Below are 26,846 nucleotides of genomic sequence, written 5' to 3'. Positions count from 1 at the left end.
GTTCGACTTTTCTTGGTATTTTGATAGTGTTTAAAGGCCATACCCTAATCCCGATCGACCACCTCCTTGATTGCGCGGGCTACATATGCCACGTTTTTCCCATTCAACCCGCTCAAGCTCATTCGCCCATTATCCAACATGTAGACATGATGAACCTCTTTCAGTCGATGGACCTGGGTCTTGGACAAACCGGTATAACTGAACATTCCAATCTGGCGCCCGATATGATCCCAGTTACCTTGCGCACCTATGTCCTCCAGTTCTAACTTTAATGACATCCTCACACCCTGGATTCGTGACGCCATGGTTTTCACATCTTCTTCCCACTTCGAGCGAAGCTCCAGGTCTGTCAGGATAGTGTGCACACAACGCTCGCCAAAAAGAGAAGGACAAGATATCTCGGCTCGAATCAGTCGAATTAGATGTGTATATGCACCCTGAGGTGAAACGGAAGGCGGAGTGACAAGATGTAATGCTCCGATTCGCTCGCCGTACAGTCCAAAATTCTTCGAAAAAGATTGGCAGACAATCATACCTGCTGGGGTACCTGATGTTGGTAAGGAGTCATCTCCGAAAAGAGTCGAGTAGAAGTATCGAATAGCCCAGGCGTCAGCATCCAGGTCGCCTGAAGCAAAGCCCTGATACGCACTATCAAAAACCACAAAGAGGCGTTTTTTGGCAACAATCTCCGCGATTTTCTCCCATTGCGTATGTGTCGGGTCAATCCCTGTTGGGTTGTGGGCACAAGCGTGTAAGATCACAACGTCGTTTTCTTCTGCTGAGTTTTCTAGCTCGGCGATCATGCCGTCGAAGTCGAGTGACCGCGTTAAGGGGTCATAATAGGGGTAAAGCTTGCGCTTGATATCCGGCCCGGCAGTCTCCCAGATAAGATGATGATTATCCCAGGTGGGATCGGAAATAAATACATTCTTGGGGCGCAGATAGCGAGCACAGAATAGCGCAGCAAGGTGGTTCGCGCCTGTTCCAGCGACTGTTTGTACGCTGGTTATATTTTTGTTCCGGGCCAATTGAGGACCGAAGAGCAAGTTCCGAGCCTCTTTGGTGAATTGAGCGGCTCCTTGTATTGGAAGATATTCGTGGTTGAGATGTTGCCTGTGCAGGAACTCCTCTGCCTGTAATAATAATATGAGATGGCGCCCGGCAAAACTTATTGGGCTATACCTACACTTCGAACACTGGGCAAAATCCAAGGCTGGCATTCTTCATCGCGATAGACCCCTTGGCCAAGATTGACCTTTTCTGGGAATGTATCGAGATTGTAGGCCTCCGTCAGCGCAAATGACTCGGCCAACGGAAGGACGGGTAGGTCGCTGAGAACTGAGTGTGCCATTCCAAAGAATAAAAAATCGATTTTAAATCTCCCCGGGCAAAAGAAAAAAAGTAGTATAGAGGAAACAATTTATTTATCCCAAATTCTGCGGGGTCAAATGTTATCTGACATCTCGGCAAGATGCTCCTGTTGCCGATCTATGAAAGTCGGCAATATCGGCATACGCCTTTTACTTATCCAAGACAGCGCTCCACGATCCGCTTGTACACCTGAACACTCTCAATAAGCTCCCTAATTTCGATACTCTCATTATCTCCGTGGGCAACCAAGATAGAGCCCGGTCCATACAGGTACTTCTTATGTTCTCCCTTCAACCGCGGAGCGTCAGTCCCAAATGCGACAGGCATCGTACCCATACCCGGTACATCGTGATCTAAGTACAGCTCTGGATACATGAATTTCTTATCCAGGCGGACATATTCATGCTCTGAAACGATAGCTTCCACTAGTCGCTCAATCTTGGGTAAGTCGCTTGCAACTCGGATCGCACATAGTGCAGTACATTCCGCAGCAAGGATATTGTATCCGACCCCCCCTGTGATTTGGCCACAATGAAAGGTGGACGGTCCAATTATGTCAGATGATGGGTACGTTGTTCGCCCAAGCGCTGCCAGAACAGCGGTCATCACGGAGATTGCACTCCGTCCTCGCTGCGGATAGCCCGAGTGCGCTGGAACTCCCTCACTTGTGAGCTCAAAAACGAAATGCCCTTTATGTCCCACTGCGAGTTTTCCTTCGGTCGGCTCGCCAAATATGACAGCCTCCCATGACAGGTTCATTGAATTGGCCGCGATCATTCCCGGTCCACCTTTCTCCTCTCCCACGACAAAAAGAAGTGATACATCACTAGGCTGGACACGGTCTTCAGCACGTAGCTCTTCCAGTGCAATAATTTGGGCGGCCAATGGGCCCTTATCGTCGCATGAGCCCCGTCCGTAAATTGTAGTCGGCGTCAGTCTCATAGGGATATGTGGAGGGACGGTGTCCATGTGAGATGTCAGACAAATTCGTGTTTTGCGCGATGAGCCTAGGTAGGCGTATACATTGCAACGGCGACTATCCGGAGTAATTGGGATACGTTCAACGGTATAACCTAAGCCCTGGAGATGCTGTTCAAGAAACAAACCGATGTCGTGTTCCTCGTTGCTAATAGATGGGATTTGCATGAGCTTCCCAAGCAGAGTGACAACCGCAGAAGCCATCATGAACTTCGATATAGTTCATACGTGGAAGGTAGGATTAGCCAAGGCGAATATTATATGTGCATAGATTGAGCAGTCGAAGTAGACTCTTGAGCACTCGAGTGCCTTTGTTAGTCGGGCTAATCAAGTTAAGCCGACAAGGCAGCAGTAATCCGGCAGGCTCAGCCGTCAAGGTCAAATATACACATTTGGAAATTTGACGAGCCTACGCCCAAGATAAATCAGGTCGGGTACATTGCCCGAGTTCGGCGTTCTTACCGAGATATCGAGATTACCTTCGGATGGGCCACCGATATTTTGAAATAAGCTTATCAAGTGGGAATATTAATGAGTATTGAAGATTCATCACCTGTCACAGGTGGAAGAAGGTCTGGAAATAATACCCTTCTTGAAGTCAACAAACTCAGGCCGAGCCAAACAAAAACTCATCTCCTAGCTCGCATACCAGGTCTCTTAAAGAGTCATCCTGAGGGGTCATTCCGTCTGGCCAGACCAACGCTTTATCTGCCAGAAAACTATCTATAAGAGGATGATCTAGGGGAACTCCGTCCACAAAGCCTAGGGCCGATCCATCAGCATCATGAACCAGTTTTTCCTGTTGCGTTGTGCTTCCATTGTGAGCCGCGGATACACGGCACCTTGCTTCGTTGGCTTCTCTCATCTTTCCAACACTTGCTCGGGTACGCTGTAGTCTCTCATAGTAGTCGAAGCTAGGAAGATTGCCATCTTCCTTCATAGCTCGGAGTATAGTGAAAGCATATGAGACAGCATCTGACATGCCCACGTTTGGGTCCATGACTGCAGACATGACCAAGATGAGAGTGGAGGAGAAGAGATAGTGCGCATCAAAGTATCCAAATGACGCTAGAGATCCGTCAACAAACAGTTTTGACAGGATGGAATTCGATGCCCGTGCGGCCTGCACACAGCTTTCTGCCAGGGCAAGGGTAGTAGGGGAAAAGACCCTGGGCGGGGCTTCGGCAGATGTAGCGCTCAGTGAAAAGCGATTCTTGAAAAGATATAATAGAATCGGACGCGTTGTCGAAATCACACATTGATTATAATGAAGATGAAGACTGGAAATATGTCGAGGCAAATGCTCTTGGCGTAGTTGTAGCGTTGATGGGAGTTCATCATTCCATTTTCGCAGACTCAGAAGAATCCGATGCACCCTTTGCACAAAGGTTTCTGTAGTTCTTTGTGGGAGGCAATATATGTCATTAACTAGGATGAAGCTCATTAGTGATGCGGACGACGGCCTAAAGTGAAAAGGGACTTTTACGAATTTGCCCTGTGATTCTCGCCAGCTTAACGTTCGCGACTAGGTGACTGGGATCGGTAAATTCCTCCAACTCGGCTGGAACAAGGCCGTCATTTGTTGGAAGCTCAACATCAATCACAGCATCGCTTATAAGCAAAGGGTATCCGAGGTTGGAGCTGCATAGTCGGTCGAGCGTGTAAAGTGTCCACCAGACGCGCTTTCGATGCTCACGATCCACCGGGCATAGCTTGGTGTCTGTGGGCAGACTTCGATGAAGCCCCAATCCAATGGCCATTCTCGTAGCAATACCGCTATAGGTGTACGCTGTTTTGACGCGCCCTAGAGCGTTTGAATAAAAACACTATGGAATTGCCGTCAGCAAAGCTGCCCATTGTTAGAGCGCGGAGAACCTTGGAATGTATCGACTCACAAAAAGGACCATAACTTCTACCTGCTCCACTGAAGGGGTTTCATATAGATCTTGCAATAAACCAACCGCACGCAGGAAGTAGTCTGTTCCCGGTACGTGTTGATCGGCCATCCTTCTTTTTCGGTTCGAGTACATTTCACCCAGCGCTAGAAGTACAAAAAACTTACACATCCATGCAGGATTCCTGGGAATCTCCCCGGCACACGTTCGGTCCAGCGTGTCGAAAAAGGTTTTCTTCAGAATTAAATGGTAGTCGGTCCCTATGAATCTAATGGCAACCTTCACCAATAATCGAGCTTGTATTCGGTCGGGCAATGCCACCTCTGGGCGCATTAGACGATGAAGAATATCGTGTTGGAAGTATGTCGGAGATGCCCACGATGAGAGATCGGCATCTTTGTCAACGCATTGGAGCAAGGTGTCCCCAAAGGCAACGCAGGAAGCCTCACCAATAAATATTGGCTGTGAGGATGACCTGGCGGCAACGAACCCAGTGGGCGATTCAAGAAGAGGATTAGAAACATCAATATCTGGGGACTGAGTCGAGGGCTGAACTGAATCTTGATTAATACAGCTTGTCCCATCTACATCAGATGAAGCTCTTAACCGCTGTTTTTGGGCTCTCAAAGCCTTGACTTCTCCCTCTAGCTTTTTGATGTATCTAGGATCCGATTTCATTAGCTTCCAGGCGTATTCGGAAGAGCTTTAATTCAGTAACATACGTCTCAGACACCGATATCTTTCGGTCTCGTGTAGGAAACTCGCACTGGTCGCGATTTTGCGACATGCAACATGATTGACAGGGCTGAGTCCCCGAGCATTTGATCTTCTGTGAGTGACACCGTCGACAACTATACCGAACCATTACTTGTCAGCCTAGGAAGGAATAGGATTCGGGACATCTCACGCTACATAGATGCGCCTTTGCCGCTTGGCTAAGGGGCCGTGTCTGGATGCCATTAGAGCAGATGACGTGACGAAATGGAGGTGACGAAATGGAGGAAATGGAGAAGGCGAAAGCTGTAAACAAAAACAGTGCGTTATCTGCGGGGAACGAGATAAGAGTGTGGAGTGTGGAGTGACGACCCACTCGTGCCCACGCGTTACTGTTAAGGGAATAAAAACCTATGGGTTGTATGGGGTTCGCTGCTATAGAGAGAGGGAGAGAGAGAGAGAGGATGGAACATTAAACAGGTAGGGAATGAGGGCCTATCCACCTGAGGCATGCAGCGGTATAGGTGCCCTTTTCGAGTATTATCATACCTGAATTAAGAAACTTGAATTACTATTAACTATAGAGGCCTTAATATGTAAAGTACCCTGATTCTGTCAGTCGATCATCTATAGCATGCAAAAACAATGCTATCTAACAATACCAGTTTGTATATGACCACTTTTTAGTGTGGTTTACAGCTTATGAGTATGAAAATAACTTCAACGTTATACTAAAGAGTAGAGAGCTAGTACCCCTCTCTAAAAGTGGTGGTATATAGATATAAGAATAGTTGGCAACTTACAAGGCCTCGTGTGTCTTTTTAGATGTCTATTTATATCTATATGAAGGCGATAAAAAGCAATGCTTTCTGCAGACGATTTTCTACATGTAGGTATGTATGTAATTGAGTTAACTATATTGTGATATATTGTAAGAAACGATCTAAGCCCTAGGGAGAATCAAGCATCCAAGCATCTACAATACTTGAAAGGGGGTTTTGTCGCATGGCACCTATATCGCTGCATAGAAACGCAGTTTCAACGGTTCGGGCACCAAAGACAACTTCCTACCTTAGAGAACCAGAATTCATTAAGACAACGAACTAATTACAGAGAGTATCGGAAAAATACGTCATAGTCGCCTTTCTCCGGTCTTCTTTCCAGCACCTCACCTGCTTCTTCGGCCCGGCGAATTCTCTCTGCTCTCTTTCTGTTTACTATAGTCATCCCCGTCATCAACGAGCCGACCATCACTAATGCCACCACCGCAAGGCCCAGGCTGATTGAAAGCCCCTTTATATACCGCGGAGCAGATTCTGTGGTGAATATCTGCCCGACAGCGACGCCCGCGGTGTTTCCAAAGCAGAGTGTCATACCGACCATCGTAGCCCGTTTGAAGTGGCGAGCTGCGTTGTCTTGAAGCCACATAAGCGACAAACCAGTTGTGGGATAAATGCCGAGAGCGACAACTAAAATAGTTAAGTCCAAGGATGGCAAATGGAGTCAAAGGGGATTCTAAACTTACCAAAACACGCGAAGTATCGGACGCTCAGGTTCTCCACCGAAATGAGAATCGAGTAACCGATGATTAAACATAGTAGGGGCCCGGCCAGGAACGGACCTCTGGTATTGGCCCGGTCCGAACAATATGCAATCATGAGGAACCACACCAGGCCAACCATGTAGATTGGGACTGTCATCAGATTTGCTTGTACGCCGGAGTATCCCAACCCAGAAATGATTTTCGGCAGGAAAGTCGTGAATCCATAAAGAGAGATGTCCACGCTGAACTGGTAGATCCAAAACGCAAACCATTTAGGATCGGTGAGAGCACTTAGAGACTCGGCCCAACTGAATTCTTCATCCTGTCCCCAATGAGGGTCATTGTCGTATCGGGCTTGAATCATGCTCTTTTCTTCGGCGCTTAAAAACCAGGCAGTGGTGGGATGTTTTGGGAACACGAAAAAGAAAAGGGGCACGAGTATCAAAGTCATGGCACCTTCAATGGCAAACAGCCAGCGCCAGCCTTCCCACCCGTTAGGCCCGTGGACCTGCGTGAGCCCGTAAGCGAGAAGTCCACCAAACGCACTCGAAAAGGCACTAAATGCAAAGATTAAAGCAGAGCGTTTTCCGCGTTCACTCTTCTTGTATACGAGTGCAATGTATACATTGATGCAGGGGATTAATCCAGCCTCAAAAAAGCCGGTCAGTAGCCGACACGCATAAAGCCCTTGCCAGTTTTGAATGAAGGCTGAGGAGGTTAGCACCTGAACATAGAACTTTGAAAGCCAAACTACATACCCATTCCAAGAGTTGTAATCCCCCAGCAGAAGGCGCATGTTGATAACAATGGCTTCGGCCCGATGATCTTAAGAAGCACCGCAATCGGTCCCTCAAAGGGGACGTAGGTTGCGTACCTGTTCGGAAAATATATCAGGAATTATTCAAACATAGCGAGATCAAAAGGGCTCAGGGTTCGTACAGTAAAGTTGTAGCGGTTCCAAACTGATTTCCAACTAGGCCCAAGTCCTCTGAGAACCCAGCTGTGTTCGCGTTGCCGATATTGCTTCGATCCAAATTGGCCATCATATAAAAAAGGCCCAACATTCCAACAGCAAAAAACTATATTTGCATTAACAATGCAAGCACTTGAGCTTTGGTGCACGTATGTGCATGTGATGCCATCTTACGTCAAATTTTCTCATCATCCTTCTTTCTTTGACTGGATCAATGTAGATCTCGGCTGAACCGACACCTATCCCGGGCTCGTAAATGTCGGCCGCGTGGGCCTCTTTGATTGATTTTGTTCCCATTGGGGCGAGTTTAATGTTTGGCAGGATGAAAAAGGGGCCGTGTGTTTGCCCTGGAAGTGACAATGAAGTTACGACCCGACAGATGATGATTTGATATATAAAGTTGTACAATAATAAGCTCCTGGAAGGAAGTCACTAGATTATAGGGCTCCTTGACCTCAAGGCCTAGAAGGTCCGAGATTATGCTTATCGAGACCATACGGCAGCTTTCGTACTTTCTTTCAACTTTCATTCAACTGATCAACGTAAAGCTCCTTATCTTTCTATGATCGGTTATATCTCAAAGTTGCCGGACCAATCGGCTAGTAGCTTCGAGGTTGACAGATTTCCGTAAATCGACGATCGGTTGCTGTTCTAATCCAGGCGGGAAAGAAACAGCCATTGAGGGGAGCTTGCCATTTTATTTTTATTTTGAGAGACTAGGGGGGGAAAACGCTTGAATGAACTGTCTTGAACAACATCGCGCGGTCGTCGGACTGTCTGCCATTACTTTGTTGGCTGCCTCGCTATGGACCATTTATCGCATTCAATCCGAGTCGGAGCTTCCAGACATTTCAGCGCGGATTGACAGTATTTTGAAAGAGACACCATTGATTGATGGCCATAATGACTTGCCCTACCTCCTTCGGATCGAACTTCAGAATAAGATCAATAGCGACCGCTTCACATTTCGGCAAGGTGCGAACTCAAAAAGGAACCTTTAAAATATCACACATTGCTGATTTGCTGACGGATAAATTCTGTACTTTTAGGACTCGCTAGTCACACTGATCTCAAGCGCCTGGGACAAGGCCGGGTCGGAGGACAGTTCTGGTCTGTGTTCATGGAATGCCCCGACACAAAGCGTATAGACGACCCAAGTCACATCGTACGCGATACCCTGGAGCAAATTGATGTCGCTCGGCGATTTATCGAAGCTACACCTGAGCTGAAGTTCTGTCCCACTGCTGCTTCTGCCGTGGAAGCTTTCAAAGCAGGCAAAGTAGCATCTATGCTGGGAGCAGAAGGGTTACACCAAACCGGCTCCTCCATCGCAGTTATTCGCCAATTGTGGGATCTAGGAGTGCGTTATATCACAGTCACTCATAACAGCGACAATGCCTATGCGACGGCAGCTGCTACGGTGACCGCTCTAGGAACCGACTCCGATGCGGGACTATCCTCATTCGGGGCATTGGCTATCCATGAGATGAACCGGCTTGGTATGATGGTCGACTTATCCCATACGTCACATCAAACCATGAGACAAGTCTTGGATATCGCTCGATCGCCGGTGATGTTCAGTCATAGTACATGCTATGCCTTGGCCAATAATTATCGAAATACCCCGGACGATGTGATCAAGCGGTTAAAGACAAACGGCGGGGTTTTGATGGTAATGTTTGTGAAGAGGTTCTTGAATGCAGCTCATCCAGAAAGTGCCGATGTCGAGACCGTGGTCGATCATATAATGCACATTGTCAAGTTAGCAGGCTGGGATCATGTCGGGATTGGAGGTGATTTTGATGGGACAGTCACTCTGGCGAATGGTATTCACTCAGTGGCGGATTACCCTAAATTACTCGAGGCTGTGATGCGAAGAGGAGCCACGGACAAGCAAATCAGGAAATTGATTGGCGAGAATATCCTGAGGTGAGTTTTCGATCAGTCGCAAGAATATGCAAATACAGCGCTGACAGTAGTAACGCAGGGTCTGGAGTCGGAACGAGCAAAATGCAGAGAAATTTGCGAGTGAGAAGCCAATCGAAGATGACTGGGAAGGCCGTCGTTGGTCGAGATGGAACAATCCTTTGCCGAATATGATCTCGGGGAACCCTGATCGGATACAGGCCCTTGACTATCCATAGGTGCTACTTGAAACTAGTCAATAAAATCTCATTTAGCTACGTTCTGATAGAATGCGTGTAAGTGATTTTAAAGAGCGAGTCATTGTGCCAGTGGTTAACTTCGACTTCATTATTGGAAACCGTAGGCGAAGCATCTCTCTAAACGGATGAAGAATCATAATTTAATTGCGGGAACTACTAACATTGAAGTTGACCGAAAGTTATATCATATCCATAATCTCAATCTGCAAGTCTCATGTCTGACTCTCTCAGTTGCCCACGGCCGTTGCATTCCTCTCAGCCAAACTACCCTGCGTTCGGAGCAATGACGATCCAGGGGCAAACTTTTCATGAATCCTGAAAACATCCATGAAAACCTCATCCCTTTTATGTGGATCTCTTCCATAGCCACCACCTCCAGGTGTATGAACGATGATATGATCCCCAGTGTTCATGTGTGTCGTTGCCTTGCCACCCAAGCTGATCGTTCTGCTCGTTCCATCGGGATACTTTCTCAGCCATAGGTTCACTCCACGCTGACCTTCTTCACCCCCTGCCATGCCATATGGAGGGATAACACGTCTCTCGGATAGAATGGAGACCTGCATAGGTAATCGAAACTCGATGTCGCGGATACAACCATCGCCACCACGATGCCGACCGGCACCACCACTTCCTTCACGGATAGAAAACTCGTGGAGAATGACCGGGTAGCGTCGTTCAAAGATTTCAGGATCGGAAATCCGGGTATTGGTTATATGTGTGTGCACGCCACTTTCACCATCCCAGTCTGCACCAGCACCGGATCCACCAGCGATGGTCTCATAGTATCCGAACCCTTTGACTACTTCGCCGGTGACTGGATTTGTGCCACCATAGCCAAATGTGAGATTGTTACATGTTCCTTGTGACGCTGCTGCTGCACGGAAGGCTTTGAAGATCAAATCGACAATGCGTTGTGATGTTTCTACATTTGATCCCACGGTTGCTGCTTTGAGCGAAGGCGATAGGAGTGTATTGGGTGGACATATGAGCTTGATAGGCTTCAGGCAGCCTTGGTTGAGAGGGATATCTGTTGAGATCATTGATCGAAGACAGTACTATACGGTTCGGTTAGGACGAATTGCTCATATTTAAAGCTTTGATGCCTCGGACAAAACTTTGTACTTACCATGATCCCAGAATACATGATTGCTGGTGGACAGTTCAAATTCCCGAAATGCTCAGGCCCAGTGCCTGTGAAGTCGAATACTGCATCGCCTGTCTCTTGGTCGATCGTGATCTTCAATGCGAGAGGCGTCCCATCATCAATGTAATCCACAGCTTCCAGAGGTTGTCCTTCAAATCGCTGCGCGATAATCTTGAGTAACCCACGCGTAGACTGACTGGCATTCTCCTGGATTGCATTCATATAGAACTCAACTACTGGCCAAGTATATTCCTTGATCAAGGACTGAATCAAATGAATGCCCTTGTTGTTTGATGCAATCGCGGCTTGAAGATCGGCAATATTGTCGCGCAGGGTGCGAGTGCCACTCGAACCCGGATATGAAGCTGGGATATCAACCAGGACCTCAAGAAGGCCCGGCTCGTCAAAGACTCCTTCTTTCACAATCTTGAAAGACTCCACTGCCGCACCTTCCTGCCAAAGCTCTGTTGAATTGGGGGGCATGGAACCCGGCTGAATGCCGCCAATATCTGCATGGTGCCCTCTGTTGGCGACGAAAAATAGGATTCTGGTCGGATTTTTGTCATCATCAAATACGGGCGTAGTGACTGTCAGATCTGGCAGATGTGTACCACCAGCGCTAGGGTGGTTGCTGAGAATAACGTCGCCGGGTTTCAACTCTCCGGGTCCGTATAGTCGCGCTTGGTATGCGATGGCATAGCTCATAGAGCCTAGGTGCCCAGGAATGTGAGGGGCGTTTGCGACGAGACTGCCCTCACCAGAAAATACAGCACACGAATAGTCCAATCGCTCCTTAATGTTCACCGAAATTGAGGTTTTTTGCATGGTCTGGCCCATTTGCTCAGCAACACTCATGAATCGATGTCCGAACACGCTGAGCTGGACAGGATCTACCGCATCGGTGCTGATCTCCGGCTTTTCTATTCCAGAGATCTCAACTACCACATGTTCAAGCAAGATGACGGCTTCACTAGCAGGATCCACAACGATTGTTTGGGTTTTGTCAATGACCATAGCCGGTCCGCTGATGCGCGTACCAACGGATAGATCCTTGAGTGAATAGAGCCCGATATCAATCCAGCCAGTTTGCTCGAAATAGACCTTGATATTCTTCTCGGGAGCAACCGGGGTGGCAGGGGGCGAGTCTGCCAGTTTCTTCATTTCCGCACAAGCGTTAGAAAGGGCGACATCCATACCCTTTCCAATACTCCGCACGCGAACATCATCAATCAGGATCTCCCGGGGCTGCGTGAATCCGAATTCTTGTTCATGGCGAGCGGCGAAAGCATCACCAAACTCTTCAAACTTGACCGGTCGGGGTATCATCAAAGCTGTGTCACTGCCCTGGTATCTCATATTCAAGAATAACTCATGGTCAATTTGCGACCTTGAAAATCCTTGGGAAACAAGTCCTACAACACCCGCATCTTTCAATCTCTCAAACCTCTCTTGAAGTCTGGGGATATTATCAACAGTGAAGGCAGCAGCTTCGGGTTCTTGGTTCTCTACCACCACATCCGCAAGAGCCATTCCGTAGGCAGATAGAATACTCGAATATCTCGGGATCAGAGCTCGTCGAATACCGAGGTCTCGCGCAATCGCAACCGCATGCTGACCACCGGCTCCACCAAAGCAGCATAGATTGTGTGCAGCGGTCTCAAACCCTCGGCCTTCACTCAATGTTCGAATGGGGCGAGTCATGGTTGCATTTGCGATTGAGAGGAAACCCACTGCAACCTCTTCTGCCGTCAGCTGAGACAGTCCATCTTTCTCTGCGTTGATGGTGGCCGCCAAGGAAGAAAACTTTTCCTTCACGATAGCCATGTCTAGGGGCCGGGGGAAGTAGTCGGGGATGATTCGTCCAAGGAAGAGATTAGCATCGGTCACGGTCAAAGGACCCCCTCGCCCGTAGCATGCCGGGCCAGGGTGAGCGCCTGCGCTATGAGGGCCGACTTTGAACAGGCCATTCTCCCAGAAGAGCATCGAGCCACCCCCTGCAGCGACGGTGTTGATATCCAGCTGTGGTGTCTGGATGGTGACTTGTGCAATTGTGCTTTCAAATATATGTTCCAGGGCTCCAGCATACCGAGCGACATCGGTACTTGTACCACCCACTGCGTAGTGTCAGTAGCGGTTCAAACGCAGGATGGTTATTCTGGTATGTGAAGTCAGAACTTACTGTCGAACGCCAATATCGGCGTCTTGTCTTCGGCATCATAGCACGTCCTAGACACACCAACCACACCACCAGCTGGTCCACTGAGCACTCCGCGCAAACCAGAAAAGTTTGCGATAGATGTAAGTCCTCCATCAGACTGGTTGACAAACACCTTTTTGGCATGTTCATCTCTGAGTTCACCCTGGAACCCCTTCCGGAATCCCTCCAAGTACTTTTGGGTCACCGGTGAAAGATAGGCATCCGCAACGGCCGATTGACTACGTGGTATCAATTTTGCCATTGTTTGCAGCTCTGAGGAAACGGCCACTTTGAACCCAATCTCCCGAGCAACGGCAGCTACGGCAAGCTCGTGTTTTTGGAAGGTATACGAATGCATCAGGGCCACAGCTACAGAGCGATAGCCCTGGTTCCAAAGCACGTAGAGGTCACTCCGAACGGCGTCCAGATCTGGTGTCTTCAATATCCGCACCGGTTCTCCTGTTAAACCCAGGTGCAAATCTGAATCAGAATTGACATCAATGGGCTTAGGATTTGGGTCTTCTGAAAACCCCTCGATGGTGACTCGCTCATCGACTTCCACAACCGTCTCGTAAAGCTGGGCAAGACGTTGAACTGATAGATCGAAAATGTTGGGGCGAGCCTGGTTGCCGATCTTAAGTAGGTCGCGGAAGCCCTTCGTAATCAACAGGGCGACTTGCTCGCCTTTTCGCTCAAGCAAGGCATTTGTAGCAACTGTGGTGCCCATCCGGATGGACTCAACAGGAGTCAGATCGAGAAGGGTCCCTCGAGGCACCGGAGAGCCACTTGCAATTTCCAGAATCTGTCGAATACATTCTGTGGGTGCGTCCTCGTATTCATCGGGAGATTCGGATAGGACTTTGAAGATGACATCGGAGGCATGTTCTGGGATTTGAGCCCAGGCGTCAGTAAAGGTGCCCCCTCGATCGATAGCAATACGGATCCCAGCTTTCGTCATCTTGTGTTAGAGTTATCAGGATGTAAAAGTCAATAAACAGCAGTTACCTGATGAACAACCGCTGTTTATAATGGCCCGGTACCGACCAAGGTGGCATGAAGATTACGACTACTCCGCATTGCGAATCTCGGAATAAAAGCCGCCAGCCAGTGGCTTACACTGTAAAAGCCCATCAAATGCACTGCGCAATCGTAGATCCACTCGGCTGGCGGAGGTTTGGGCCGGGATAGCTAGTAATCTCCGACCGGCAAGTCCAGCATGAAGCCGAACCCCGCGCAGATGTGTGATAACGCCGATAAACTGCAATGCAGACATATCAGTAGAGATATCAGTAGAGATAAACATGTGCAAAGCGCGTGTGAAAAAGAAAATCAGACCTTTGCCAGACCCGAACGCGAATAATGGCGGAAATCCCGACCATCCTGCTGGTTGAATCTAGCGTCCAACAAATCGACCATGTTCGACGCCAGACTCTCTCCGAAAAAGTGTCAATTCTAAGATATGATTGTGCTTCTGTCGACGATTTTGTCTCTCGCCTTCAGCCTGGCGGTCTGTATAGCAACATCTGCGCCATTGTCCGCACCGGTTGGCTGAAAGCAGGGCCATACGCATCTCATCGCCTATTCGCCAGCGAAGTCCTCCCACACTTTCCTTCTAGCCTGAAACTCATCTGCTGTAGTGGACACGGATATGATGCAGCAGATATCGATGCGTTAACCAACCGGGGAATCTGGTTCTGTAACACGCCAAATGCATGCACGGAGGCCGTCGCGAACACCGGACTCGTGTTGGTGCTGGAGACATTCCGCTATCTGAGCTTCGCACAGTGGTGTGCAAGATACGATTGGCAGAAGAGTCGAGAGTTGGGCTTGAAGGCAGTCGATCCGGCTGGGATGGTGTTGGGTGTGATCGGTCTGGGTGACATTGGGCTTGCGATTGCCGAAAAGTGCCAAAATGCACTGGGGATGAAAATTGCATATCACGGCCCGAGAAGGAAAGAGGAAGCAGAAGCGAGGCTGGGAGGTGGTGCGCAGTACTATGCTGATCTGACAGGCATGATTTCAGCTGTTGATTGCATTGTTATTGCCGCACCTTACACCCAGAGTACGCACCATCTCCTGTCCCACAAACAGTTCCAGGTAACCAAAGACACTGGCCTCCGTGTGGTGAATATTGCTCGTGGTAAAATGATCGATGAAGATGCCTTGGTATTAGCTCTCGAGACGGGCAGAGTGGTTGGCGTAGGACTTGATGTGCACGAAAATGAACCTGTGGTTCACAAGAAACTGAGAGAGAACTGGATGGTGACTTTGCTGCCTCATATCGGAGTTTGTTCCAGGACGAGTTGGGCCAATTTTGAAAAACAAACCTGGGATAATTTAGAATCGTTCCTACGGAGCGGAAAGCCCGTATGCCCCGTGAATATGATTAAAGGATGCTAATCCTATGTTACAACTCGAATGAAAGGTTCATGTAGTATTCAATGAGAGTACACCACACGGTGAGTTAGTAGTTCGGTGGATGACCACCAGCTAATCCTCACTATATGTTTTTGTCTTGTTTTTACCATTCACAAGAGTAGCCGGCTTAGGCACCCTTGGGACGTCTTTTTAGTAGTAATTTACAATGTCTGTTGGGTTTCTTTTCAAATATCCTTTTTCTAAAGATTGCCTCCTCATGTTACCGGGTATTGTTGCGCACTAGATGCAAGATTGTCACCAGATACGAAATCTAGAAATTAGGTGTCTTTTTTTATGACTTACCTATACAAAGGTAAATTCCTAGTCAAGATGTCTTACACTAGCAAATGCAAACACAGCCACTTGTCTATTCATGCCCACTGGCAGAATACTAGTTGAGGCTATCCTCACACTCAAGAGCCGTTGGGATGAGATGTGCGATGCACCCGAGGATATTCGAAAGTTAGTAGGGGAAATCGAATTGCTGGGTCTCTTACTGTCGGACATCGAAGACAACCTATCCCAAAACTCAATTTACTCCGCCCTGGAGGACAGCAAGCATGCACTCAAGAGCTTCAAATAGTGTAAAGATGCTGCCGACAACTTGGATGCGATTTGTATGGATCTCAGCCGAGACGTACATCCTTCCAGTCGCATGCGCCATACTCAAGCCGATTGACTCTATTCACGTCACCTCAATACATTGCATAGGTAATATAGGAGAATCCAAAGCGGCCGGAGAATCTCTTGGTATTATATTACATTATGTTTGTTAAATCTGCTAATTTAAAAATGTAATCTTAATCAAGCGTGAGCCGCGAGGAAGGACGGGAAAATGAACGAGGCGGCTCTGCTAGGGAATATCCGGTGGGTACGGAATATGACTCTTGTGCATGGCCATTCTTCGAGTGATTGATGACTATGAAGCCTCGGTCGAAGTTTTTGATGCAGATAATGGTGCATAAAATTGTTCCAGAAGTCAGCACCACAGACATGAATGCAAAGAACAACATCATGTCCTTTCCAGCGGTTATAGCCCCAAAGAGAATTATGATGCGGCTGATGAGATATGCGAGTAGACCGAGGTAGCATATCTTGTAGAAGGTCAGTGATAGTTCTGTGTGGAGGTCTGGCGTGCAGGGAGGAAGGAAGCAAGAGAACTCACGATGATAGCAACCACGCCAATGGTTCGTTCGTGTTGGACAACCCAGATACCAAGTAGCATAACGATAAATGCGACCGGAATGAGGAGCATTGTAAGGGTATACTCCGGCTCCCTAAAGTGGATATACACCAGGTTGTATTGAATGATGAAACCTAACAAGAAGTAAAAGAGAAGTTTTATCAGAACGAGGAAGATCTATGGTTGCCTTTTGTTAGCGTGGATACTCGAGATTTGTTCAAAGGGCAGCGAAGCCTTAGGTGGTAGGGATTACCTCGTAGAACAGATAACGCATTCGTGTTTTCGAGCTGCCATGAACCGACTTGTAGATAACCCATGAATACTCCCTATGCAAGAAGTATACAAACAAGCACAGAAGCAGACTGCACAATCCTGTAATAACTGACACTAGGATCTCCGCTGGCCGGATCTGGGGCCAGACGTTGCGAGTGGTATCTACCAGAGCCGGGAATGCATAACGGTAAGCATATAGTCTCGCGGTATTTTCTTTCATCAGTGTGTACTGCATGATAGAGTACACAAAGCTGCAAACATTGCAGATGCAGATTGAAAAGAGAAGAACATTATTCTTGTGATGGATCGCATCCAGGGCAAGGATGAACTCGTAGACAGAGGCGAATATTAGAATGCCTAGATTGACCGGGATCATGTAGGATAGTGGCACCTGAGTTATGGTAGGAGTAACCCATAACTGCCATTCCACAAGTATATAGCTAGTGTTCTCGTTAGGGTAGCCCGGACGAAGATAGGGAGAGCGTACATCTCAAGGGCAATGACCAAGATAGCCTGCATGAACAACACGCCACACAACCACCATTCATTTCTGGAGGTCGGTCTATACATATTTGGTAACTTTTTTGTTCTCCGACCAAAGCATTGGAAGTGGAAATAACGATTTTATTTTTTATCCACGGATCCCTTTCCGCTGCCCTAAGTTTTTCTCTACCTCCACGTGATTATCCTCGATCTACCTACAACACTACAGTAGGTAGATGAGCACCAAGCCAATAGGGATTTCTTCGGTAAAATATTAACCATTCTTCAGTTCCAGGTTCCGGCTCGGGGATACTCAAAAAGAAGTTCCGGGATACCCTGATTTTCGCTTATACAACCAGCTAATTTCGAGTATCCCTGAGGTCAGTTTTTAAGTATCCCCGAGCTGGAACCCGTCATTAAGCCACACCCGATGAGTTCGTAGTCCAGCGAATCACTATTGTCTATTTCGGTTTTTTTTTTTTTTTTTTTTCGTGAAAACGTCCAATGTTCTTAATGAACGGCGTTGGCTAATTCATTGTTATAAGAAAGAGTATACAATGTACCCTGCCCAATCTGAGTACATATCCAGTTGACTCCAGATAGATAGAGACGTTATATTTAAGATCCTACCATGATATCTTTTTAGATGTAGCCCCCCCCCCCCCCGGGTTCCCCACCTTACTAGTATTATAGCTAGAACAATAAAAAAAGCAGCTACTACCCATAAACTATAAAATATGTGTGGTGAAAAACTCAATTTCTACAGAACATTTTCCACATGGAAGAATAGTCGGCCGCTTGTGCGGCCTTGTCATGTCTTTTTGGGTGGTCTTTTTAGATGTATACGAAGGCAGTAAAAATCATACTTTGTTTCTACGTACAACGGGATGACAATAGGATTGTAGATAGATGGGTATATGACAGATCCATACATATGGTATACTAGAATTCTGCGACAGGGAAACCTGCCAAGTAAAGAGCCTATTACTGTTCAGCCTTCCACTATAACCTACCGTACAGAGAGTTAGGAAGTATGAAAATACCGTCGACGATCAATTGTAGGTGTTACATTGTTAGCCTAGAATACAAAGTATGGCATGGTGTTTCTAGGTAGCTTAATAGACACCGCTCTATTATATCATCGTCAGTACACAGTCCATTCCTCAATGCAATATATATATATATCGGTTGAGTTGTTGATCTCGAATTTCAGATTCGTAAAAATAACCAAGCCCTTTTAGATTATGCTGCAAACCGTTAAGTTACTAAACAAGGAAATATCTAGAAAGCATGTAATTGACCTTCAAAAAGTAGATAGAATGGTTTTCCTAGGCAAGATTTTCAACCTGGTGTTGGGCGCTTGGATAAAAACAAAAATGGTATGGAAAAAAAAAGAAATGGACGGGCAGCGATTCGAACGCTGGACTTTTCGCATGCAAAGCGAACACTCTACCAACTGAGTTACGCGCCCAATTGATGCGAGTATGATGGGATTCTAGATATATATTGTAATAGCTCAAAGGCTGCATTTGGGGTTCCTGGCAAAAGTATGCGCGTTAGCTGAGTTTGGATTGACAGAATTGGGACTGAAAACTGCAATTTACTTGACAGGGTCATTGTTTAAACGATCGACGGGGAGGGAGTTTTTTGCGAGGTAAAAGTGTGGTCGTCTAAAATCCGTAGACGGTGTCGCGAGAGGCTTTAAGAGGGAAACGAAGTTTGTATTGGAGGGATCGTCATCTATGAATACTGTCCAGGTGGATGAGTTGAGAACAAGTGCCCAGATGTTTCGGAGATGCGATTGAAGTCGACGACTACGCCAACTAAAGACACTACACTACAGTCTACTCTGCCGTGGATGGAAATAAAAAAGAAGCTGGTTCTTATTGTAGAACACATAAAATGAAAAGATAAAAAACATCACAGAGGGTCGTATCCCGTTTCCCATTTCCCGTAAGACTTAAAAATTAGCAATAACGAAAGTTGACTGAAATCATCTAATCAACCTCCTCCATGGTGCTCTCACCGGTACCCTCGGCGGGAGCAGCAGCCTCAGTGGCGGGGGCGGCCTCGTCCTCGTCAATGTTCAGGCCGAGGGAGACGAGCTTGTGGATGCGCTCAGAGAAGCTGGCGGGCTCCTCGATGGTGAAGCCAGAGACCAGCAGGGAGGTCTCGAAGAGAAGCTGGGTGATGGACTTGACGGTGCGGTCGTTCTCGCCATCGGCCTCAACCTTCTTCTTAAGCTCCTTGATGATGGGAGACTTGGGGGAGATCTCGAAGGTCTTCTTGGAAGACATGTAAGAGGACATGGAGGTGTCACGGAGGGCCTGGGCCTTCATGATACGCTCCATGTTGGCGGACCAACCGAACTGGCCGGTACGGATGGCGCAGGGGGAGCCAACCAGCTTGGAGGAGACAACAACCTTCTCGACCTTGTCGCCGAGAACGTTCTTGAGAGCCTTGGCAAGCTCCTCGAACTCCTTCTCCTCAGTCTCGCGCTCGGTCTTCTCCTCATCGGTCTCCTCGAGCTCGAAGTCCTTGGTGATGTCGACGAGCTTCTTGCCGTCGTACTCCTTCAGCTGGGTGAAGGCGTACTCATCAATGGGGTCAACCAGGAACAAAACCTCGAAGTTCTTCTGCTTGAGGGTGTCCAGGAAGGGAGAGTTGGCAACGGCCTTGATGGACTCGCCGGTGATGTAGTACATGTTCTTCTGGTGCTCGGGCATGCGAGTAATGTAGTCAGCGAGCGAGGTCTGCTCATCACCAGACTTGGTGGACTGGTAGCGGAGGAGCTTGGCCAGAGTGGGGCGGTTCTGGGCGTCCTCGTGGATACCGAGCTTAATGTTCTTGCTGAAGGCCTGGTAGAACTTGTCGAACTGCTCACGGTCCTCGGAGATCTCAACGAAGAGCTCAAGGGTCTTCTTGACGATGTTCTTCTTGATGACCTTCATGATCTTGTTCTGCTGGAGAGTCTCACGGGACAGGTTGAGGGGGAGATCCTCAGAGTCGACAACACCCTTGACGAAGCTGAGCCACTCGGGGATGAGGTCGGTAGCATCATCGGTGATGAAGACACGGCGAACGTAGAGCTTGATGTTGTTCTTGGTCTTCTTGGTCTCGAACAGGTCGAAGGGAGCGCGCTTGGGAACGAAGAGAATAGCGCGGAACTCGAGCTGACCCTCAACGGAGAAGTGCTTGACACCGAGGTGGTCCTCCCAGTCGTTGGAGAGGGACTTGTAGAAGGAGGCGTACTCCTCAGTGGTGATGTCGGCGGGGTTGCGGGTCCAGATGGGCTTGGTCTTGTTAAGCTCCTCCTCCTCGATCTTGGACTCCTTGACGGTCTTGGTCTTCTTCTCCTTCTTCTCCTCCTCGTCATCGACCTCCTCGACCTTGGGCTTCTTCTCATCATCCTCCTCCTTGGTCTCCTCGGCCTCCTCATCGGGGACCTCGGTCTCAGTCTCCTTCAGGACGTGAAGGTAGATGGGGTAGGAGATGAACTCGGAGTGCTTGCGAACAACCTCCTTGATGCGGGCCTCGTTGAGGTAGTCCATCTGCTCATCCTTCAAGTGAAGGATGATCTTGGAACCACGGCCGAGCTGCTCGCCCTCGGTGTCCTCCTTGAGGGTGAAAGTGCCACCGGCGGCGGACTCCCAGATGTACTGCTCGTCATCGTTGTGCTTGGACACAAAGGTGACACGGTCAGCGACCAGGTAGGCAGAGTAGAAACCGACACCGAACTGGCCGATCATGGAAATATCAGCACCGGCGGACAGAGCCTCCATGAACTGCTTGGTACCGGAGCGGGCAATTGTTCCAAGGTTGTTGATCAGGTCCTATCAGAGAAGAATATTAGTTTTCGTGCACCAACAAGACATAAACAGAGATAAGGAGAGTGATTTGACACAACTCTTGGGGGCAGAAACTTACAGCCTTGGTCATACCAATACCGGTATCGCGGATAGTGAGGGTCTTGTTCTCCAAGTCGGGGATGATGTCGATGCGCAGATCCTTGTTGGCATCAAGCTTAGAGGGATCGGAGAGAGCCTCGTAGCGGATCTTGTCGAGAGCATCGGAGGCGTTGGAGATCAACTCACGAAGGAAAATTTCCTTGTTAGAGTAGACGGTGTTAATGATCAGCGAGAGCAGCTGAGAGATCTCAGCCTGGAACTCGAAGGTCTCAGACATGATGGCGGATTGTGATTCTGAAGGGAAATCTGAGTTAGAAAAGGATGAAGTTATAGCAATTGAGAAATATGCAAAGGGAGATTCAGATGCAGAGTCTGATCAAGCGGTGGGGGGGGGGGGGGGTGGGGGAAGATGGGAAGCGGTGACGAGAGGAAGGGGAGGAATTTTATATCTTACAAGAAAGCACAAAGTAATTAAAAAGAAAGAAGCTCTGGGGGGGAGGAACCAAAGCAAAAGGGAGAGATGAAGAGAAAGAGTTGAAGAGGCGGGCCAGTTCCTTTTGTGTTTCCAAAAATTTCTGGTGGAGAGTTTCTACGGTGATCCAGCAACTTCCATGTCGTTCAGGCAACCCTGCAGCTCTCTCGATCTTATTCTAGACTCTTCTACTTTTACTTTTTGTTCTTTTAAAGTATTTTACTCTAATTTCCCCGGTTTGTTGCTTTTGCCTCCTTTTTTCTTTGTATTTGTAGTGGCAAGCTTTGTGCGTGCCTCAGGCATCCAAAACTCTAGAATCTTCCCCAGATGGATGACTCGTCGACTCGAGATTAGGTAAGCCCTCAAGGTACCTGTCCACAGGTGGACAGTATCAATCTTGGCAGTCCTGGACATAGTACGGAGTATATAGCAACTCGGTGATTCATTATTCTCTAATCCATATTTGATAGGCTCATAATCCCATGATACAGTTGTAATCCCTCGTGAGAACATCCCATTTACACATCAAGAAGAGAACGGATCCTATGAGAATCCTCACAGCCAAGAAAATAAAAAAAAAGAAGCAAAATACAAGAAAGACCGGGATGGCGCACCACCGTAAAACCCTAGAGTTTGCTATGCTAGTTAAAAAAAAGATGCGATATAACGTCTTGCACAAAAAGGAGCAAGGAACAGATCATGGCAGAAGACACTGAAAGAAAGGAATATGGTGCAGAAAAAGAGAATCGTGGATGTCAAAGACAAGACCCGATCCCAGCAAAAAAAAAAAAAAGGGTCAGGTTAAAACAAAAGTGCCCAGAGGGAAGGAAAGAGACGCAACTTTTCCAGCCAACCCGGACCAACCGCTAATATGCACTGTGACGGGAAAAAAGGGGGGAGGCAATAGTCACGTAACACATGTCATTAGGAAGAGACGGGGCAAAAGAAAAAAGAGAATCAAAATCAGAGTAATACAGATCCTGAGAAGATCATCCGCCGGAGAAATGCTCACGGGAATTGTGAGAGACATGACCCCGATGGGGAAGTAGAAGGTAGAGGATCATCAAAATCACGTAAAGTGTTTAAGCAGCTTGGGGCTGGCTGGGGCGACCCTTGGCGGCAACGTTGCCGCCGCGGCCACGGGGAGTGAAGTTGCCACGGCCCTCACGCTGGAAGCCACCACGGCCCTGGCTACCGGCGCGGTCACCACGACCACGACCGGCACCACCACCACGGCCGGCGGGGAAGCCGTTGCTGCCGTAGGCATTGCCACGGGGACGACGCTCCTCGACGAGGATCTGCTCGCTGCCAATCTGGTGGGGGTTGGCGGCAACGGCAGCGGTATAACCGGCAGGCTCATTGAATTCGACAAAGGCGCAGTTCTTGGGGCGGCTAACATCGAAGTACTTCAGCTTGCCGAAACGAGCCAGGGTCTGCTTAAGCAGGCTGGCGTCGACTTTATCGTTGACGTTCTTGATATAGGCGAGGACGGTCTCCTCAACACGGGGCTGCGACTTCTTGTGGCCGTCGCCGGCGGTTTGCCATCCGGCTTCGGTAGAAGGGGTCTCCTGGGAACGGACAGCCTCCGCGGGGGCGGCAGCAGCGGGCTGAGCAGCAGGGGTAGCCTGAGCAGTGGGAGCAGCAGCCTTAGTAGCAGCAGGGGTAGCCTGAGCAGCAGGAGCAGCCTGGGCGGCCGAAGCCTTGGCGGCAGCAGCGGCCTTAGCTGCGAAAGAGTTAGTCGCAATGCTAGCCCAGGTCTTAGGGGCAGCGGGAGTGGCTGAGGTCTCCTTCTCAGGAACCTCCTCCTTCTCGGGAACGGGAGAGGGCTCAGGGGTGGCAGGCTCCTCGTTCTTCACAGTTTCAGCTTCGACGGCAGGAACGGGAGCGGGGGTCTGCTCCTCAACGGGGGCACCGTTGGTCTGGGGGGCAGCCTCCTCGGGCTCCTCAACCTGACCGTTGGCCTGGACCTCCTCAAGCTTCTCATCGACATTGGAGACAGCGACTTTATCAACCACCTGGGGCTCCTCAGCGGGAACCTCGGCAACGGCCTCGGGGGCTTCGGCAACAGGCGCAGCCGGGGTGGGCTGCTCGGGCTCTTCTTCTGGCTCTTCGGCCATGTATCGGAAGATATCGTTAAGAACATAGTAACCGTTGGGCTGCTCGGCGAGAACGAAAGTCTGCACGAACTTGCGGGACGGCTCGGAGTTGTTGGAGATTTCACCAATGACCGAGACCAGGATGTTGTCGAAAGAAGCCTGGGAATCGACATTCAGGACGCGCACCTTGCACTCCTGGAACTTCAAGGAGTTAAGCTTCTCGTTGATGGCCTATGGCAGTGGGGATGATTGGTCAGACAACATTCATATTGAGGGATCAAATTAAACTCACCTTAGAACCAACGCTGACGGGAACCGACTCAGCCTCAGTGCCGAAGACCAGCTGAGAGCGGCGAGAGTAAAACAGGTGAAGCTTGTCGGGGTTGCGGCTCATGGTGGTGTAGTACTGCTCGACGAAATACCAGCCCACCTCATCCTTGGAGATCTCATTCTTCTGCTGGTCGGTGGGAGTGACGGTGGTCGGGGTGGAAGACTGCGCAGGCTGGAAGCTGGCAGCAGTATTCATGGCGACAGATGCATGGTTGTAGGATTCGGGGAAACCGTGCTGGGCAGGGTAGTTGCCATTGATGGGAACCTGAGTCATATCGGCCATGGCGTAGGATTGAGGGGTTTTATCTTTGGTTTCGGGTGGAAAATGAGATTAAAAGTAACCGAGCACGGCGAAAATGATGGCCGTCGAAAGGCTTTCTTTTTTTTTAAAAAAAAAAAAAAAAGATCAAGCGATGAACGTTCTAAAATTGAAATCGTTTGTGTTTCCCTCGCTTCACTGGATGCTTATTAGTTTCGAGATCTTTACCATGCGATCAAATTGGACATGATAGATCGGAACTCACGATGCGAAATGGACCAAGCACCAATGCAATCAATTGAAGAGGATAGAAGGAAAGCACGAAAAGAATCGAAAGAGATGAGGCGCTTTGATATTGCAGAAAAGCGGGAAGTATAGCTGAAGTGAGAAAGAGTTCTCGGTTCTGCTGGCGCGGCGAGGGATATGTGGAGGGTTTGAGAGAGAGATGAGAAAGATCGAGAAAATGTGGGTCTGGAAGATGGACGGAGGCGTGGGGAGATTCAGGTAGAAAATGGGAAACAAAAAAGAGATGGAATGAAGCTGTGGGAATTCGCCTTCGAAGAAAAGAACTTCCTTCTCTTTGACTCCGTGCGGGTTTCGGGTGGGCTTGGCGGATAGTCACCGCCTGGCAGAATTCATAGTACAACTTAGTATACGATATATTATTAGGAATTCCAGTCAATATCAAAGGTTATACATCCATGGATAGAAAAGTCTCTTGCACAAAGTATGCATTTTACCGCCTTCGTATACACCTAAAAGGATATCCCAAAGAACATCTAGAAAGACATCTTAGGAAGACATCACAAGGCCGCATAAGCGGCCGACTATTCTTGTAGGTGTAGTTGAAGAAAGTTTTCATGATAATTCAAGATACGTGACAGTCAGACATGAAAAATAAGAGGCAAGAAAATACCAGATCCGAATGTTCATACCCAAGAAAATAATGCGCATCTCATCGAGTCAAAACGCCACAAACTGACCCGAAAAAAAAAAAAAAAAAAGAAAGAGGGGTATGATAGGACATGAAAGGGTGACTGCAAAAAAAAAGACAGCAATAATAAGAATTGCGTCAATAGAGGCTCGGATGTTGGGACGAAAAAAAAAGCAGAAATAAGGAACAAGAAACAAGCAAACGATCACAGACGGAGAGACGGTCAGCCATGTAGTGAACAAAGCACATAGCAAGTCATTTGTCTCTTAAGTGTATCGTTGCCATCAGGACTAGTCAGCCCGCACCTCCGTCTTCTCAGAGAGAGGCTTGCGCATGACAGCGTCTTGGCCAGTCATCCTCCGGCCCAGAGCGCGCTCGACCTTAGCCCCGAGAGCGAGTTTGTTCAGGTTGTTCGACTTCTCCTCCGTGGGGACGAATCGCTGTTTGTTGAGAGGCTTGTTCTCAAGGCGCTCGAAGCCATCGTGGAGGTGGAAGATGTCGGCGATTCTGGGGTCGCCGCTGGGTAGAGTGCCGTTTGTGCGGTCGGAGGCAGCCAGCGAGGGGCTTCCACTGACGGTGGAGAATCGCTTTGAGTTTCGGTTCTGCAGCAAGTTAGACTTGCGCGGTTCTTGATAACGAAAGTAAAGGCCCTGCGACGGGCAGAGTAGGTGCAGGGGAGGAGGAGGAAGAAGAAGGGGGAGAAGTTCCTACCGATTGAGCCATAATGGGACGCTCAGAGTCGAGAGAAGGTTGGCGGGCCATTTCTGGGAAGTGATATGGTTATAAAGAGGAGGTTTTGCGCCGAAAGAGGGGCGGGTTTCAAATTGTAGGTATAGGAGGGCCCTTGAATGGAATGTAGCCTGCAAAATTGACCTGTTAGTGGGTATTACTGCCTAGTGGCTGGCGATCTCGGATTTCCAAGGGATACATACTCAGTCCAGGTAGAAGGGGGTGTGTTGGAGTCAGGCGCAGAGGTACCAATGCAGTGCAGGAGTAGAAATAGAGTCACAGAAAGGAGAAGACGAAACGGGGTGGGTCGAATTGGTGGGGAAAGACACAGTGTGTGGCGGGAAAGGGGTGGAAGGAATTTTTATGGAAAGATCGACGTAATCGTAAGATGAGCATTAAGGAGAGTCTGCGATGAAACTCTAAGTGGATATGTATTATGATTATACACAAATCAGAAATCACAAATGACTGATCACTGCACAGCAATCAATGATAATGATGCAAATCTCCCTTCTCTGATGTCAAGAAAGCTTTACCGGGGATATCTTTGCCACGTGCTGCCACGCGAGCCGATCATCTCGGCAAGTACTTAGGTACTTCGTAAAGGGGACCAGCTATACTACTATGAGATAACTACTTTATTTTAGTCTGTTATAGTTATATTGTATATTGTAGCAATGAGGCAAGGATAAAATTTGGCTAGTTTACTTACTACCTATATTAGAGGTACTATAGCAGCAAGGGACAGTACCTCGGCCTATACAAATATGTATCATTT

At 48.4% G+C, this 26,846-nt stretch overlaps 10 protein-coding genes across 10 annotated transcripts; 2 read left to right on the top strand and 8 right to left on the bottom strand.

The window, feature by feature from the left end:
• Positions 1-44: 44 nt before the first annotated feature.
• Positions 45-1,351, bottom strand: N7537_006292 (uncharacterized protein; the record flags this gene model as incomplete). The annotated part of the gene is made up of 2 exons (XM_056897349.1): positions 45-1,133; positions 1,187-1,351. The coding sequence occupies 2 exons, from the start codon at positions 1,349-1,351 to the stop codon at positions 45-47; spliced, it is 1,254 nt and encodes a 417-aa protein (XP_056753134.1).
• Positions 1,352-1,524: 173 nt separating this feature from the next.
• On the bottom strand, positions 1,525-2,553 carry N7537_006291 (M20 family metallopeptidase; the record flags this gene model as incomplete). The annotated part of the gene is made up of 1 exon (XM_056897348.1): positions 1,525-2,553. The coding sequence occupies one exon, from the start codon at positions 2,551-2,553 to the stop codon at positions 1,525-1,527; it is 1,029 nt and encodes a 342-aa protein (XP_056753133.1).
• A 3,512-nt stretch (positions 2,554-6,065) lies between these two features.
• On the bottom strand, positions 6,066-7,771 carry N7537_006290 (uncharacterized protein; the record flags this gene model as incomplete). The annotated part of the gene is made up of 5 exons (XM_056897347.1): positions 6,066-6,427; positions 6,484-7,209; positions 7,260-7,375; positions 7,441-7,580; positions 7,649-7,771. 5 exons carry the CDS (start codon positions 7,769-7,771, stop codon positions 6,066-6,068), a joined length of 1,467 nt encoding a protein of 488 aa, XP_056753132.1.
• Positions 7,772-8,211: 440 nt separating this feature from the next.
• Positions 8,212-9,618, top strand: N7537_006289 (dipeptidase; the record flags this gene model as incomplete). Its single annotated transcript, XM_056897346.1, has 3 exons — positions 8,212-8,449; positions 8,524-9,403; positions 9,462-9,618. 3 exons carry the CDS (start codon positions 8,212-8,214, stop codon positions 9,616-9,618), a joined length of 1,275 nt encoding a protein of 424 aa, XP_056753131.1.
• A 248-nt stretch (positions 9,619-9,866) lies between these two features.
• On the bottom strand, positions 9,867-13,941 carry N7537_006288 (uncharacterized protein; the record flags this gene model as incomplete). Its single annotated transcript, XM_056897345.1, has 3 exons — positions 9,867-10,697; positions 10,769-12,900; positions 12,966-13,941. The coding sequence occupies 3 exons, from the start codon at positions 13,939-13,941 to the stop codon at positions 9,867-9,869; spliced, it is 3,939 nt and encodes a 1,312-aa protein (XP_056753130.1).
• A 401-nt stretch (positions 13,942-14,342) lies between these two features.
• N7537_006287 (D-mandelate dehydrogenase-like dehydrogenase) lies at positions 14,343-15,363 on the top strand (the record flags this gene model as incomplete). Its single annotated transcript, XM_056897344.1, has 2 exons — positions 14,343-15,269; positions 15,325-15,363. 2 exons carry the CDS (start codon positions 14,343-14,345, stop codon positions 15,361-15,363), a joined length of 966 nt encoding a protein of 321 aa, XP_056753129.1.
• An 838-nt stretch (positions 15,364-16,201) lies between these two features.
• On the bottom strand, positions 16,202-17,427 carry N7537_006286 (uncharacterized protein; the record flags this gene model as incomplete). The annotated part of the gene is made up of 4 exons (XM_056897343.1): positions 16,202-16,495; positions 16,567-16,761; positions 16,838-17,297; positions 17,345-17,427. The coding sequence occupies 4 exons, from the start codon at positions 17,425-17,427 to the stop codon at positions 16,202-16,204; spliced, it is 1,032 nt and encodes a 343-aa protein (XP_056753128.1).
• A 1,910-nt stretch (positions 17,428-19,337) lies between these two features.
• hsp90 (chaperone Hsp90) lies at positions 19,338-21,525 on the bottom strand (the record flags this gene model as incomplete). The annotated part of the gene is made up of 2 exons (XM_056897342.1): positions 19,338-21,173; positions 21,268-21,525. The coding sequence occupies 2 exons, from the start codon at positions 21,523-21,525 to the stop codon at positions 19,338-19,340; spliced, it is 2,094 nt and encodes a 697-aa protein (XP_056753127.1).
• A 1,277-nt stretch (positions 21,526-22,802) lies between these two features.
• Positions 22,803-24,429, bottom strand: N7537_006284 (NTF2 and RRM domain protein; the record flags this gene model as incomplete). Its single annotated transcript, XM_056897341.1, has 2 exons — positions 22,803-24,047; positions 24,109-24,429. 2 exons carry the CDS (start codon positions 24,427-24,429, stop codon positions 22,803-22,805), a joined length of 1,566 nt encoding a protein of 521 aa, XP_056753126.1.
• Positions 24,430-25,629: 1,200 nt separating this feature from the next.
• N7537_006283 (uncharacterized protein) lies at positions 25,630-26,101 on the bottom strand (the record flags this gene model as incomplete). Its single annotated transcript, XM_056897340.1, has 2 exons — positions 25,630-25,941; positions 26,051-26,101. 2 exons carry the CDS (start codon positions 26,099-26,101, stop codon positions 25,630-25,632), a joined length of 363 nt encoding a protein of 120 aa, XP_056753125.1.
• Between the last annotated feature and the right edge of the window lie 745 nt (positions 26,102-26,846).

The sequence above is a fragment of the Penicillium hordei genome (genome assembly GCF_028827395.1).
Source record: "Penicillium hordei strain IBT 12815 chromosome Unknown utg000003l_segment0_segment0, whole genome shotgun sequence".
Taxonomy (NCBI): domain Eukaryota; kingdom Fungi; phylum Ascomycota; class Eurotiomycetes; order Eurotiales; family Aspergillaceae; genus Penicillium; species Penicillium hordei.
This window is presented reverse-complemented; position numbering and strand designations above follow the sequence as displayed.